Below are 15,395 nucleotides of genomic sequence, written 5' to 3' on the forward strand. Positions count from 1 at the left end.
AACAAAAATGTTAATATCACATGTCATCGCTCCAAAAAACTGTAACAAGAAACGTATAAACACAGAAATAACCACAGGTTTAACACAGGACAACTGCCCTGTTAGGAAGAAATTTTACAAAGTGTCTGTGTGTGTGTGTGTGTGTGTGTGTGTGTGTGTGTGTGTGTGTGTGTGTGTGTGTGTGTGTGTGTGTGTGTGTGTGTGTGTGTGTGTGTGTGTGTGTGTGTGTGTGTGTGTGTGTGTGTGTGTGTCGATATTGATGATTTAAGGTTTACAAAAGCTTAGCATCCCCATGCTGGGTTCAGTCCTGAGGTAAGCACCAGTTTCACGTGCGCCGTTTTCAGTTCAAATTAAAAATGAAGTAAAGAAGAAAGAAACACCATGTTTGATATGATTACATGCTACAGAGAAGAAGCCCTTAAATCAGATACATTAAAAAAAAAAAAAAAAAAAAAAAAAATTTAAAAGTCAGGCACATTGTCTTTTTTTTTTGTAAGCCTTTAAGATTCACTACGTCTATCACAGTGTATTTATGGCTTTAGTCTTCACATTCACCCACTGAGGTTGGCATTGGCACTATAGTGGTCAAACATTTCTAATCTAAGTGGAAACAAAAACAAAAAAAAGGAAGAAAAGGCCAACATGTTCTTTGGAATATAAAAAAGACAAGAAAGTGCCTTCAACCCGCAACCTTTAAGTGCTCTTTTGTTTTCAAGAGGGAGGAAGAACTGCCGGTGGGCCAACACGGAAATATTTCAGTCTTTGTTTCCGCGTTTGATACCAGCAAAGGGGAAGGGAAGCGTTGGGTTTTTGTTTTTTTTTGCTAGGCTTGGGACACGATGCTAATAAGTGGATCAGATAGGGGTGAGATGGCAGGCATGAAATGGGACATCATGCCGGCGAGCGGTGTGAATTGTCCAGGAGAAAGTGGGATTTCACAGGGATTACTGGAACACAGCAGCTGGGGATCGCTGTTCACCCCGCCAGCTTCCAGGGAAGACTCACCAAACCCCCTTCTTATGTTCATATCAGTGACAGATTAGCAGCTCGCTGTGTGTGGGAAGAGGCGGGTGTATACGTGTGCATCCGGTGTGTGTGGAGTGCTTCTAAGGCAAAGGGATGACTGCAGCACTGACTTTGGGCTGTCAACAGTAGCGGGGCTCCCACACTTGCAGACTGCAGCGGAGGGAGGTCAAATGAGAGGCCGGACGACAAGACTTCTGACTCCTGCCGCTCTACTATTAATCACCAGCCTGCTGTGAATAGTGATTGCTGCTGACAGTAAATGACAGACTTCTGTGTCATTAACTCCCCTCTCCGCTCCCTGCTCCCTCACCGTCTATAATTGTAAATAATACACAAAGTCAGAGGCAACACCCGCGCTTCATATACACCATGAGCAGAGATTAGTGTGTCATCAGTCGGGTATGTGCGATCGTGTCCCAGTTATGAGATCACAGGGCCGTGCTCGCCGCAACGCCACAACAACTGAAAGCAAAAGGCATGTTCGTCAAACTGCAGAGGAAGCTTTCAAGCTGAGCATAAGGCTGATTAAAGCTACCATTACTGTCACATAGGATGAGGCTTTATCCGCGCGAGCAATGCTGGGGAGTGGGAGTGCTTAAAAAAAAAAATGTGAAGGAAATAAAGCAGAGGAGACTTCACCGAAATGCTGAGGCAGTCGCTCTTATCGTTCAGTCATTTCACATGATGGGGAGAAGCCGGAGAGACCGATACATACATTGTCCAGTACCCCAAAAATAAAATAAAAATCCAAAAGAAATAAGATTAAAAAAAAAATTATACTCTCATTACTTTAAAGTCCAGGTGAGTTGGCTTATTCTCATGGTAAAAGTTCTGCTCAGGTCTGGACGAACCCTGATTATTGTCCTTATGTGCTTTTTCATTGGTTTGTACAAAGATGAATAGTACACAGGTTTAGGGTCAGATTGCAAAGTTTCCTTGCAACAGTTTTTTTCTTCGGATAATACAAAAATAAATTAAAAAAAAACAATTTCATTTTTGGTTTTCAATTCGTCACTTTGGCTCAATGGCTGGAATAAAAACAAAAAATTTAAAAAAAGGAAAAAAAAAGTTTCTTTGCATACACTGTACATAAATACTGTACTTCCTTAAGTTGAGTGTCCCTTGGTCACGTAATAGCACAAAGCTCCTTTATGAAGGAGCATTTTAAGATACATTAGATGCATAGAAAGGCACTTACAGTCTACACGTTTTGGTGTGCATCAGCAGACCAATTTCCTATTTCTTTTGGCCTGAGTCTGCGGTGAAGAGGAGATATGGAGTTGAGGTGAATGGCTTTAGAATACTGCAAATTGTGTGTGCGCACACAGGCCTATTGGTGATTGCCGTTTACACGTCATGTGTCTTAGCTGGGTGAGTAGCGGTCGATGGTGCGGCCTTCAGAGAGGGCCTGCGGAGGAGGGGGCAGCGGTTGGCCCAGGATGTCCAGCTTGTCGTGGGTGAGGCCCAGGTGCTCCGAGGCCAGTTTGGAGAGCGGGAACAGGCTCTCCATGGCCTTCGCGTCCGCCACCAGCTGCTGCTGCGCTTGGAGCAGAAGCTCGTTGGCTTTCTCCTGCTTCAGCCCCAGGTGCTCCGCTGTGTATTTACTCAGAGGGTAGATGCCCTCCGCAAAGTCCAGCTTCAGTTTCCCATCCGTGGTCATGCCCCCCACCGTGCCCCCGCTGCTGTGCATCTTCATGTGGCTGATAAGGTTGCGCTGCTGAGCGAACTTCCCCCCGCACACCTGACATTCGTAGGGCTTCTCCCCGGAGTGGATGCGCATGTGCTCGGTGAGGCGGTACTGGCGTGTGAAGCGCATGCCGCAGGAGTCGCAGGCGAAAGGTTTAAGGCCCAGGTGGCTCCGCATGTGGCGCGTCATGGTGCCGCGCTGCGTGAACTTCTTGCCGCAGATGCTACAGGGGTAAGGCCGCGTCAGCCAGTGGGTCTTCTCGTGCTGGCGCAGGGTGGCGGGATCTTTGTAGGACTTTTCGCAGTTGGAGCAGCGGTAGGGTCGAATCATCTCTGCGATGCCCCCAGTCAGCCCCTGGTTGGACTTGGTCTCCAGGTGGGACAGGCTGTTCAGAGCGTTGCTGCTGTTCAGGCTGCCGTAACCGTTCGTGTTGCTGCTCATGTTTTTGGTGCTGCTGTTATTGCTGTTGCCCATCTCCCCGCCGGAGTTGCCGTACAGCTCCTCTTCCGTGTGCGTCTCCACGTGTGCGTTGAGCTGCTCTGAGCTCGGGAAGCCTTTGTCGCAGGGAATGCAGACATACAGATTGTCCCCGAAGCTCTCGGGCTCGTACGGCATGTGGAACCTCGGTCCGGGAGGGGACGGACGGCCCTCGCTGCTGCCTGTCTCCTCTGTCCCCGACCCGCTCTTGTCGTCCGCCCCTTCGCTCTCCTCCCCGACCTTGTGATGGTTATGATGCTGATCTCCATTTTCACCCCCGTCCTCTTCATCCTCGTCCTCGTCTTCATCCTCAGCTGGGTATGACAGTGGCTCGTGCTTCACCCAGCGGTAGATGTTGCCCATGTCTCTGCCCGCCTCTCCACCTTCTGTGGGGGTGTCGGGGCTGGGGGGGCACGGGTAGCGGTCCGTCCCCTGGGAGCCCGAGCGATGGAGGTGGGGCAGGTGGGGGCCGAGAGGCTGGTTGAGGTGGGGGAAAGGTGGAGGAGTGAGCGAACATGCCTGGTCGCTTGACTCCATTTTTTCCGAGGGGAAGGCCCTCCCGTTAGTCCCCTGCATGGGACTCGTGCGGCCACTCAGAGTCCCGTCTCGCTCCTCGTCGTTGTGAGTGTTTGCCAGATGGCTTTGAGAGGGCGTGAGCTGGGACTGGGAGGTGGGGCTTTTCTTGGAGAGATCAAGGCCGAAGTTGGGGGAGCAGTTCCTCTCGGAGTGGGCTGAGCGCACCAGCTGGGCAGGCAGAGCCGACTGCAGCGACGGGAACGCCAGAGAGCCCTGAGCGCAGGTAGGAGCGTACAACTCCCCGGTGTGGATGGCCAGTCGATGGGGAACTAGCTCCTCTAGTGGTGGTGCCCGCGGCGCATGGCTATTCAAAATTCCTCCTGGAAGACAGGACTGAATGACAGGAGTAGAAACCCTATACCTGCCGCCACTCCCTAAACCCATACTACTGGGCCCCATCTTTGTGTAGGGCAGAAACGCCGGGCCCTGGCGCATAGGGTACTTGCCATTTCTTCTCAGCTTCTTTTTGCACAAAGCTACGAGATCGAGCAGCTGCAGGTAGCTGGCTGCAGCCAAGACAGCCCCTAGATTGGGTTCAGTGGGAGAAGTGGGGTCTCCCTCACTAAGGCGGCCCGTGTAGATGTAGTCCAGAATGACCCTGAACACCCCTGGACTCACCATCTCGTGGTCGAGGTTGATAAGATTGTCGTGGACTACCAAAGACTTCAAGTAGAGGCTGCTGGCAGCCAGAATGTTCTTGTGAGCTCTGAAGAGGGCGTTCTGCACCACAATGATAACATCACACAGGAAGCCCTTGGTGCGCTGGCTGTTGAGCTGTAGGAGGAGATCCCTAGCATGACTTGGAACTTCCATGGCATCCAGCATTGACTTCAGTCCGCCACCTGCAACAACAGACATGTGTAAAACGTCATGCAGCAGTCAGCAGTTCAAGTCACAGAAGAACGAATTGATGTCATTTTCTGCACATCATGACAGATAATAGAAGCAGTTTATAAAACAAAGAAAAGATATGACGTGCTGATCAGACTTCACCACAATATATTTGAGATGTAATAATGAAGACCAAAATAGACTTTGCATATGTGAAAGCAATTACACTTCAATTAATTGCATTTTAATGCAAACTCATAATTACAGTTTTATCATTTGATTTTACTGCCTTGTTTACTCATCAATTTTGTATTTCATGCTTTAGTTATTTGCATAGTAACAGATTTAATTCATAATTCCACTCGATGGAACACGTACACAGTGCAGAACTGATGTGCACGCAAAGGCCACTCTGCATGAATGAACTTTTGCAAAAGGTGAGTGGTTGCAATGGTTTTCTCATTATAAGAAATTCAAGTCTATTGCATTCACTTCCTCTGCAGCAAAAAAAAGAGAGAAAGCGCTCCAGTTCGAGAACCACAGACACATATTTTGTAATTGCTAGCTTCCTGATAAAGTGTTCCAGAAGCGGTGTCCCGAATTTTAAACTAAGCGACGGGATGAATGTTTCACAAGTGTGATGAACAGCAGGTATAAACCTGCAGGAGGAAGGACACATCCAAAAAAAGATAGGTCCTCCAGCTCGCCTTTTTGCCCAGTCATATAAGGAACACGGAGCACACAGCATGTAAATCAACATTAGATAGCTCAGTGCTTTACGTTGAGATAGGCTGCAGGGATCCGGTGCACACGCACGCACACGCACGCACACACACACACACACGCGCGCGCACACACACACACACACACACACACACACACACACACACACACACACATTGGAGTATCAACACTAATTGTTCCATCAAATCTAAAATAAACTGTATCAGCTGCATGCATGAAATGCCATGTATTGTTCAATCAGTGGCATCTGAGGATAGTTTACTTGAGATTAAACGTCTCAAACTGTCCCTCAGGGCTCCGTCTCACTGATGGGAAACAAGCAACTAAATAAATACAATGTCATCTGTCTGATCGCGGCCTTCCTGACACCAGCTCATTCACTTCTTGTTTATTTCATTCAGTGTACTCGCTCAGCAGAAGAGGAGGGACGCATGAACTTTAAAACAAAAACTAGCCAGTGAGTTTGGAAGACATTCTGAAGAATCCTGAACGAGATGTCGCACATCGATTGTATTCTGCTGAAACCGGGTGTTCCTACGACTTCACAATGTCCGCAGGGCATTTTTGTACGTGTGTTCAGCACAAGGCCTGAACATCAGAAGGGAACGTCATTGCTGATGAAACGGAAAATGAAAAGTCAGTGACGTACAGTTAGTGATTGCGCAGCGAAGTCATCAATGTTAAAGAAACATATGACTTTTAAATACATTTTTTTAAAAGAAGAGATATTTTTGTTTGTTTTAAAAAAAAAAAGTCCTGTCTGCTCATGTATCACTAATTATCTGCTCATACATATTCAAAGTACAAAGGCAGGTATGGCATGAGGTGGCTTCATGGTCCATCATGTCCGTAGTGATCATCTGGAGCGTTTCCACCTCTGGCTCTGATTGCTCCACGGTCATATTTCAATATAAGTTTCAACGTCCATCCATATAAATACTTTCCACAACATGCAGGATGTATGCAGCATTACATCGTGGAGTATGGTGACACATTGTGTACACGCACGCACACACACACAGTCGGTGTACATTGTCGTCTGCGTGCAGTTTATGACATCGCATTAAGCGACAACATTTAATTGCATCACAAAGCCTTGAAGTAAATTAAGCTGCCTTTCTGTCCTAATTAATGACAGACTTAATTACAGTGCATCGAATACATTCACATTTCAACAACAACAAAAATATTTTGCGATACAAGAGAAAAAAAATTAAATGCATTTCTATGCACCTGCAGCCTCCTGTGCTTACAACAATTATTTCTGGTCGTGTACTGCGGTAACGACAGTCAGGGCGGTTGTGGGTTTCCCATTAATTATGTTAAAGGCGTTTGAGGGGGCAACAACCTGCCTTTTAAAATATCTGAACTCGCTGTTTAATGTAGCCGCCTGACAGAAAGCGAAATTCTGCAGTAAAACATGTAAATAAATGCTCACTGCATCCTCTATGGAAGCCATGTATGATTGCAATGAAATTTAGTCAGAGAGCAGCAGTTTTGTCTGTTTTGTTACTTTTGTGGTTTGGGGTCGAAGCAAAACACTAAACTTCCTACCTCTGCATCCAGCCTCAGTCACAAAACACAGCAGACATCTGCTGAAAACATTGTAGTTTCTTTCATTTCAATTTGCTGCTCATGTGCATGTCGCCTTGTTTATTTTAGAGACCATTTGATTTTCAATTTATGACACGCCGCTGCAAAGTTAGTGTGAATTTGGAAAAACATTTATTATTTTGTTACACTTTTCTTTTTTTTTTCTTTTTTTTTAATTAATTTTTTTCTTTTAAGTTAGAAAATATGCAGCTCATGATAGATGAATATGTTTGAGTTTCAGTCAGGCCAACAAACATCAGGCACAGTCAAAGGCAGTTTCCTGTTTGATTGATGCAATTGTGCATCTAATAACCATTTATAAAATAATAATTAAGGTATGGGAGAAAGAGCCACTTTATCTCGATAAGAGTTGAGTAAATGAGTTTATCTAAACAAGATCACAACACGATATAAAAAATAATCAACACTTCTATTCAAGTAAGTAAGTTTAGATCAGTCATTAAATTGTGTGCAGGTTTTAAAGAAGATTGTTCAATTATTTATGTCAAATTTCTTCCCCTGTAATCGTTGACTTTACATTTATTTGCATTTACTGTTTATGTAGTTTTATTTCCCTTTGTCTCGGTTTATTAAGGAGTGACGTTTCCCAGGTCAGCTCTTCGTGTTAATGTCTCTGTCCTGCGTGACTTCTTCACGTCGCGTTTTTTTTCGAGCAAACCAAGAAGTTTCTCTGTTGACTTTGTCGCCGACAGGACTCGTCCTCTGTTACGCTGCTCTTCACATACTGTGCAGTAAAAAACGAATCACGAGTGAATCCATGTCTGCGCTGCAGCGCATCATTCATCCTCTACCTCTCCTTATCTCCGCTATAAAAAAAAATTAAAAAAAATCTCTAAATCGCCTCCAGAAACGGTTCGTTTTCAGCTCACTGTACTTTGAGGTGTATCACACAGCTGTTTCTTATACCAACTCTTTCCGTTTCATCTGTCAGCAGCCCTGAGAAGCATCTCTCTTCTGCAGCTGTATAAAACCTCGGCTTCTACAAAGGAAACCAGAAAATGTATGCACTAAAAGAAATCTTAAATATTCATATAACGGTCTCTGGTAGGTCTGTCTTCGCCTTAACTGACATTATTTGACGCAGTGATGGGCCTGTTTTATAATGTCCAATAGGGACTTTGCGATTTTTGCTGCAGCTTCCGTATTAAATTTATTAGGGGATTAGGCTACTGAATGAGATGAAGTTCCCTTTTAACGAGTTTAAAAACATAATAAAATAAATAAATTAAGGAACTTCAGGGCGTCGTTTTTCTTTCTTTTTTTTAAATGATGTTCACACATGTAGCTTCGATGCAAACAAATCTTCTTTTTTTTTTACTCGAAACATTTTCGATCATTTCTCTGATTTTTCAAGCATGTAAAATCGCCATTACATCAGTCTAATCTTGAATAATTACAACAAATTAAATAAGCCGTTTGTGCGTTGAAAATGATTTGCAAAAGTATAATCAGGTTGGATGTTTTAATCGAGTCGAATTAAACACGCAGCTGAGCGGAGCCTTTCTTGTCAATATCAGAAATGCACTGGGATAAAAAAGATAGTAAAAAAAAAAACGCAGCAGGATGTAAAGTAAGTTCTGCTAATATTTTTTTTTTTTTTAAAAAACGTCCTTCCTTCGTGACTGCTCTGCATTTCAGAGAATAAGAATCTAAGTGTCATGCTTGCCCTCTTCTTGTTTGGGTGCCTGTGTTACAGCATATCAGCTCTTACCTGCATGCCCGATGTCTGCTGCCATCCGATCTAAGTCTCCCTTAATGATCATCTCAGCAGTCTCTAGGAGTCATATCTGACGTTTCAGCTTTGAACTGCCAGCCTCCAAAAAACCATGCCAGTTTTCCGAGCGCGTCTGCCAGCTCTTTTTTTTTTATGATTATTAATTGATATGAATTTCTTCTCGCTCCTTAGGTCCGTCCTCCCACCCACTTTCCTCCCTCTGTCTCACTGCCCCTCCTCTCCCATCTTTCTCATCCCCTCCTATAACATTTACCAAAAAAAAAAAAAAAAAAAAAAAAAAAATACGTGCTTAGACCAGCATCATTTTCCTCCTATTTTTTTTTTTTTTCTCTAGTAATTTCCTTAGCTATTTTTGAGTCGGAGGAATACCGCGCACCGGGATGATAATGGAGCCTCTATGCGCCTTAAGTGTTTTAGCGCCCCGTGTGATGTCAGTCTATAATAAAACTAAAAGGTAAAATCGAGGGCAGGAACTTCAGATGACCCCGACTTGAACTTCTCAACACATCGTCTTAAAGAGACAGGCAGCTATTGTATATATAATATGTACTGTATGTTACATGTTGAAGCTCAGGCAGCACCTGAACTTTGGAGAGACGTTCAATGATGGAAATAACTTTTCAAAACGTTTCATGTCAAAGACCTTCAAGCTTCAAGATTCCCCTTTTATTTTGTTCTTGAGCTCACAGTAAAATTAAATTAAAAAAATAAAAAAAAATTTGGGGGGGGGGAGGTTGTGCAATTAAGGCGTTAAAGTTACAGACATTCTATAGTTAAACACGTTTTAATGAAGTAAATTAATAAAAAGGTCATTAAAATTCAGACCTCACTTTAGAAAATTTGCCAGAAAATAAGTCTTAAAGAAAACAAGTACCTTGGGGGGAAACTAAAAAAGTTTACTAAACCACTGAAAGCACTTGAAAACTCTGCCTGTCTGTCTGTCTCAGGTAAAACACCTGCTTGTGCTTTAAAACTAGTCAAGTTTTTCCTCCAGATGAAACTAATAATTCAGGATAAATATTGAAATCCCAGATGTGTGCCATGTCACTAAGGGCACTGGAGCTGCTTTCATATAAAAAAATTAAAAAACTATAATTTTTTTTTTTAAATCTTTTCTTCAGTACAATCATCCCCTTCATAATTAAAACAAATTATTAAAGCATCTTATTTTATGTAGCTTTTATAAATTCTATGCTTATTACTGACCCACAATAGTGGTGAAACGCCTTTCAACACCTCCAGTGTCTTGGATGATTTATATAACAGACTCTATATGCACATATCGTAATATATATTTGAATAGCCTAGTTGATGTTATTGTGCATCAGATACGCTTTAGGCCGGATGCTCTTGTCTTTGACCGTCGTTCCAAAACATAAAGATAAGACGAAAATGGATAAACTCATCATTGCAGTCCACTAAAAGCGGCTCAGTGTCACACCACCGTCTGGTCACACGTCTCTGCCTGGATGCCCTCCCTGCCTCTCAGCCGTATCCCGGTCTTACCTCGGACTCATGTCTGGTGCTCTGGCCGTATGTCTCCTCTCCTTTTCGGCATTCCCTCCTTAAGATCTCCGCGGGCGCCTGCGAGTCCGGCTGTCTCTCTCAAAACTTCTCCTCCGCGTAATTTTAGCAGTCCTCACTCTCCCGGTTTCACCCTCTTCCACCGTCTTCCACACTCTGGATTTCTCACGTGTTAACTAGACTTTCTGACACTTCAGACTGTGTTTGGGGTCCGGTCGGACCAAACCTGCCGGCTGAGACTTTACGCTGCACAGCGACACCCAACGGCAGCGCGTCCCACAGGCCTTTATCAAGGAGGACGTGCTGCGCAGCGATGTGGGGGCAAATGAAAAGTTTGGAAAGACATGGCCTCGAATTGGTCAGCGTTATTTGGGAAAATCACACAGGGACCATTAAGTAGTTATATGAATCATTTACAGAGAAATCAACGTCATTTCTGGTCAAAAATTTGTAAAGTTAAAATATGTTCAAGTGAATTAATGTTCAATGATGATTTCCCCCCCCCCCCCCCCAAAAAAAAAGTGTACTGGAGGAGGAAATATTCAAAAGTAAAAACGGCCCACAAATAAGTAAAAGTTGTGAATTCAAAAGGTGCAAAAATAACAATGTTCCACCAAAGGAGTGATGCATTAACATGCTAACTGTACGCCAATATTGTAGTTAGTTGAGTTGGAGCCCATTTAACTGCTTTAAGGGTAGCCGATAACTCCATAACAGTGCATCAAATTTGATTATATGTTGTGCAAAATGTTAATATAAAATGTAATCTGTCAGCTAAATTAGTGGAGTGGTGAGGTATAGAGTAGCAGGAACTAAATGTTCAAGTAAATTATGCACCAAAAAATTCAAGAACTGGAGTAAATGCACTTATTTAAGAAGTCGAGGTTGTACCTAAAGCTTAGATTGTCTGCCCATCAAATTGCGTTTCACTGTGTTATTGCAAAAGACGCCGTATGGCACCATGTAGAAGATTTTGCTGTTGTTATTGACATCACTGAGGGCTTAATTGTTGTGTGATTTATGTGGTAGAAGTAATTGACAAAACATGTCCAAAAAAAATGTCTGCGTATATACAGCTGCTAATCGGCTCTGAAACTGTACATTTTGATTCTGTGTGTACACTGTAGTTCGCAGGAGTCATTTACTTCCTATGAGCATTAATTCATGTTTAATGAACTTCATTTGGATGGATTATGTAAATCAGTGATGTTTAAAAGACCACACATTCTAATTGATTGAACTAATTATTTTACCATCACAGTGAGACAGACAGCCGGCGTGAATCACTTAACTAAGACCGAGGCCTATTTATATTTATTTTAATCACAACAGCAGCTGACAATCTCATAAAGCATGCAGGGTCTCTTCCTCTTCAAGTTGCCAGAGTACAAGGTGCTGGTGTTTCATTGAAATGATCCGAAGTGGAGGAAGGTATTGTCTCTCACTTCCATGTTCCCTCGATGAACTGATGATAACCTCACAGACAGATGAAGGCAGAGTTGTGTTGGAGAATAGATATCTTCTATCAAGGATGTGACAGCGTGTTTCAATTCATGGTCCAAAATAGTTTCCAACGAAGGAAACACTTAGTGATATCATGAGCTGCTTGTTAGGGAGGTTATGACTCTTGCTTGTCGATTTCTTTTATTCAAACACACACTTAAATAGTGTTGTTATGGCTGGTAGTGTCATTCAACTGCTTGTGTCCCAGGCCATCAACTGCAGTAAATATGTGAGCGTTTATACTTATTTAAACTTTAGATTTGCCCAACACTTTATTGGAAATCTGAACAATAATCCAACTAATCACAGTGAAATCTGTGAAGTTTTTGATGTAACTGGCAGTGAACGTGCACCTGCATTAGCCTCAAAACCAATAAATAACAAAGCCAAACTCTTTATGATGTCAAGGGTCAAAGCCTTGAATTTTAATAGTTTACAAGAGTATCACAACCAAAAAAAACAACTTTTATGACATGTGTTGCTTTGAGCACCATAACCTCACATAAAGAGGGCTACCAGCTGAGTGTCGTAGCTCATTTTGCACCGAGGACCAGACTTTTTGATATATTTGTCTCAAAGTGAACACCACAGTGCAGCCAGGACAGTTAGGATTAAAGGCAATTTAAATGGTTTTGATATGCTAAGCAGTGGCATGCACCCAATACTGTAGCAATTCCACAAAAGACCGGTGCTGCATACATAGACTGTATATAAAAGTGGGCGTAGCTTTGAGGTCGGAAAAATTAGGCCAATGCAGAATTGACTTAAACTGCAATACCACTGAGTGCCACTAGAGGTCGGCTCCAAAAAGCCTTTGGCTCCATAGGCTCCCATTCAACTTCTCTCATGAAATACAAAGTCAAAACATTTTTCCTCAAGTCATAATAATGTCATTCTCTAAAGTCAATCCTTCTTATTAGTTTTCTGGCAGTCCATCTGAAAATAATCCCTTCAATAATTATATATTAGGCCTGAAAAAGTGGTATATTTGAGGGTGTGTCTGTTTGATTGACAGGACTGCGGTGCCGTCAGGATTCCACTATAAGTGGGTGGGGCGTAGTGTCAGATTTATTGCTCTTTCCTCCTCAGCTAGTCCAAATATGGTCACGTCTGGCTCCAAAATAGCAAAATGGCGACTGCCAAAGTACCAAACTCGAGGCTTCAGAACGACAGTTCACAAATCAATGGGTGGGTTGGTTGCTACCAGGTTGCATATAATGCCCCCCTTTTTCACTCCATGTCCGTCTCTTCACTGTTGACTGTCCAATAAATGGCAACAACGACAAAAAAAAAAAAAATCATAGTACTGTAGATATGTTGTTGAATTTCTATTGCTCTGTGTGTCTCTGGGTACAGCCACTGTCTTCCCAGAAAGAGTTTATCTCACTAATCAATCAGCCTCCAAAAGCCTGCACTGGACATTCAACTTCAGCCTGTCAAAACACAGTTTTTAACATTCCGTAATGTGGAGAACAGCAGATCTGCAAATGCTGAACTTTTAATGAACTGAAAAAGCCTCCAAATTGCTGGTTGTAAGCAATCATTGAATTAAAGCTGCCAGAGCTGAGCCCGAAACACAGGCCGGGGAGCCCATCCCAAAGCCTGCGCACGTCTTACTTTCCCAAAGACCAACACTCAGCCGGGAACCGGAGCTGGAGATAAGGCAGGCCGAACAGCTAAATCCCTTCACAGTTTGCTGTCACCCTCTAAATCACACACCTTTCCCAACGTCTCTCCAAGTGCAGGTTTTACTTGTGACATATATCTTGCTGAGGTTTGGTGGAAACAGTGAGGGGTTTGAATTGTACGAACGACTGTGGCCAACTTTTTCAGACATCTGTGATCAGATGTGTTGCTGGGTCACCGTGTCTCCGAGGCCCAGAGCACCTCGTTTCAATTCAGGCTTTGAGATACGAATATTGCAATCCCCTTTTTTACTGCTCCATTTGTGACTGCCAGCAGTGAGGCGGAGCAGCACCGCACAATAGACAGGACAGTCCAGAAGGAATTCGAACACCTTGAGACAGACTATGTGACTGTAACGTTGCTTTCTTTCTTAACTACCAGAACCAGGCTTTTTTTCTCTCTCTCTCTTCTGTCTTTCACCGTCATCAATCATCAATCATCCCTCTCTCCTCTCTTTATCTCTTTGCAGTGGACACGGCCACACATATCTCCAGATGCTTGCTGCGACCGCCCCACCATACCAGACACACACACCCCTACGGCTTCGGAGTCCCTTCACCACCAAAAATTGAATGGTAGGCTCAACATTTACACACAGACCTCTCTTAATTCATCGTAATGAGCGGCTTTGCGACAGCTTTAGTGCATAGGCGTGCAAGGCATGTCATTTGAAACGAGCAGAGTTGTTGTGTGCGATCGGTCGCTATTCTTGTTTGCCCAGGACAACACTACGTCCCGCCCACTTATAGCTGTAACCTGACTGCACCACAGGCCTGTCAATCAAACAGACACGGCCCCAAAAACATGTCTTTTTGAGGCTTATTTTCTAATTAATGAGGGATTATTTTCAGATGGACCTCCAGAAAACGAATAAGAAGGATTGACTTTCGTTAACAACACCGAGATAACTCGCAGAGAACTTTTATTGACTTTGAATTACATGAGAAGTTGAATGGGAGTCTATGGAGCCGGAGGCTTTTTGGAGTGGCCCTCCGTGGTATTGCAGCTTAAAGCACTTCCGCAACCACATCCACTTTTATATACATTCTATGCCCTAGAACAGCTTTGACTTTGGGCTGACACTGTTGTATTGAAGGTCAAAGTTGACAAAGTTTTAATCTTGACCAACCCCTCAACTATAAGAAGATGTAACCGATGCTGATGTGGTCTCTTTTGCCACGTCATGAATGCAAGCCCATTTTCACTCTCCTTTTAGCGTTGGTTGGGTCTCCACCTTCTCTTCAGGGAAGCATTGCTCTGTTATGCCTACTTTGTTTGGTGATGAGAAGGCACACAGTCGGATTTAAGAGCTTTTTGTTTCTTAAAACACCTCCTTTGTTTAAAACTTTGAAAGGGGTTCAACTAAACCAAACGTTGTGGACAGGAAAATCTAAATAGTAAGCTGAAAGATATTAAAACGCTCATTAAAGCTGAGGAACTCTAGTCAGGTGATAATCCAACTGTCTGTGTACTACTGGCAAGTATTCATGTGATCCAGTGTTATTATGAAAATATTGATTCGAGCCGCTCGTTGCAGCTCAAATATCTTAAAGGGCATGAAATTTGGAGAACATTTCATTGATAATGAAACGGTGAGGCAACACCCAACCTCACCTGCCATCATGGCCTTGTTAGTCCTGCCTCCCCCCTGCACTGAAGTGTGTATCATTGGATACGTTAAAGTGTGTGTATCTCCGTGTATGCGTGTTTGTGTCGGCCAATCAAATTGGGCGTCTGTGCTGCACATGGCTGTCCGATGCGTGGTCTCTGCTCCCTGGTCTCTCCTCATTAGCCTCACACAATGCAACCCTTCCCTCCCCTCCTCACCCCCACGCCTCCACTCCCTCTCCACCTTCCACTCGGAGGACACACAAGAGGGGGAAGAGCGAACCTTTTGTTTTTCGCGTCCAACCTTGCGCCCCGTTCCAGCCCTCCTCCTTTTTCTCTCCTCCTCTCCACTGGCTTAAATCTCTTTTCCGGCTCGATACTGCT

The 15,395-nt window shown here is 43.7% G+C and overlaps 1 protein-coding gene across 2 annotated transcripts; it reads right to left on the bottom strand.

The window, feature by feature from the left end:
- Positions 1-474: 474 nt before the first annotated feature.
- On the bottom strand, positions 475-10,454 carry hic1 (hypermethylated in cancer 1). 2 transcript variants are annotated; one of them, XM_069712405.1, is made up of 2 exons: positions 10,197-10,454; positions 475-4,608 (listed from the first exon to the last, which is right to left on the bottom strand). In XM_069712405.1, the coding sequence occupies exon 2, from the start codon at positions 4,589-4,591 to the stop codon at positions 2,390-2,392; it is 2,202 nt and encodes a 733-aa protein (XP_069568506.1). In that variant the 5' UTR covers positions 4,592-4,608; positions 10,197-10,454; the 3' UTR covers positions 475-2,389. The 2 variants fall into 2 exon arrangements, with proteins under 2 accessions (XP_069568506.1, XP_069568505.1); XM_069712404.1 differs by lacking the exon at positions 10,197-10,454 and adding an exon at positions 8,667-9,008.
- Positions 10,455-15,395: the final 4,941 nt, after the last annotated feature.

This window comes from Brachyistius frenatus, unplaced genomic scaffold (genome assembly GCF_029030835.1).
Source record: "Brachyistius frenatus isolate BFR_SWC_R1_liver_20210118 unplaced genomic scaffold, ASM2903083v1 Contig_109, whole genome shotgun sequence".
NCBI classification, from domain to species: domain Eukaryota; kingdom Metazoa; phylum Chordata; class Actinopteri; family Embiotocidae; genus Brachyistius; species Brachyistius frenatus.

Coding starts and splice junctions, on each gene's coding strand:
- hic1 (XM_069712404.1), bottom strand. CDS start 8,718: ATGATCATTAAGGGAGACTTAGATCGGATGGCAGCAGACATCGGGCAT. Junction 4,609..8,666: donor AGCAGACATCGGGCATGCAG/GTAAGAGCTGAT, acceptor CTGTTGTTGCAG/GTGGCGGACTGAAGTCAATG.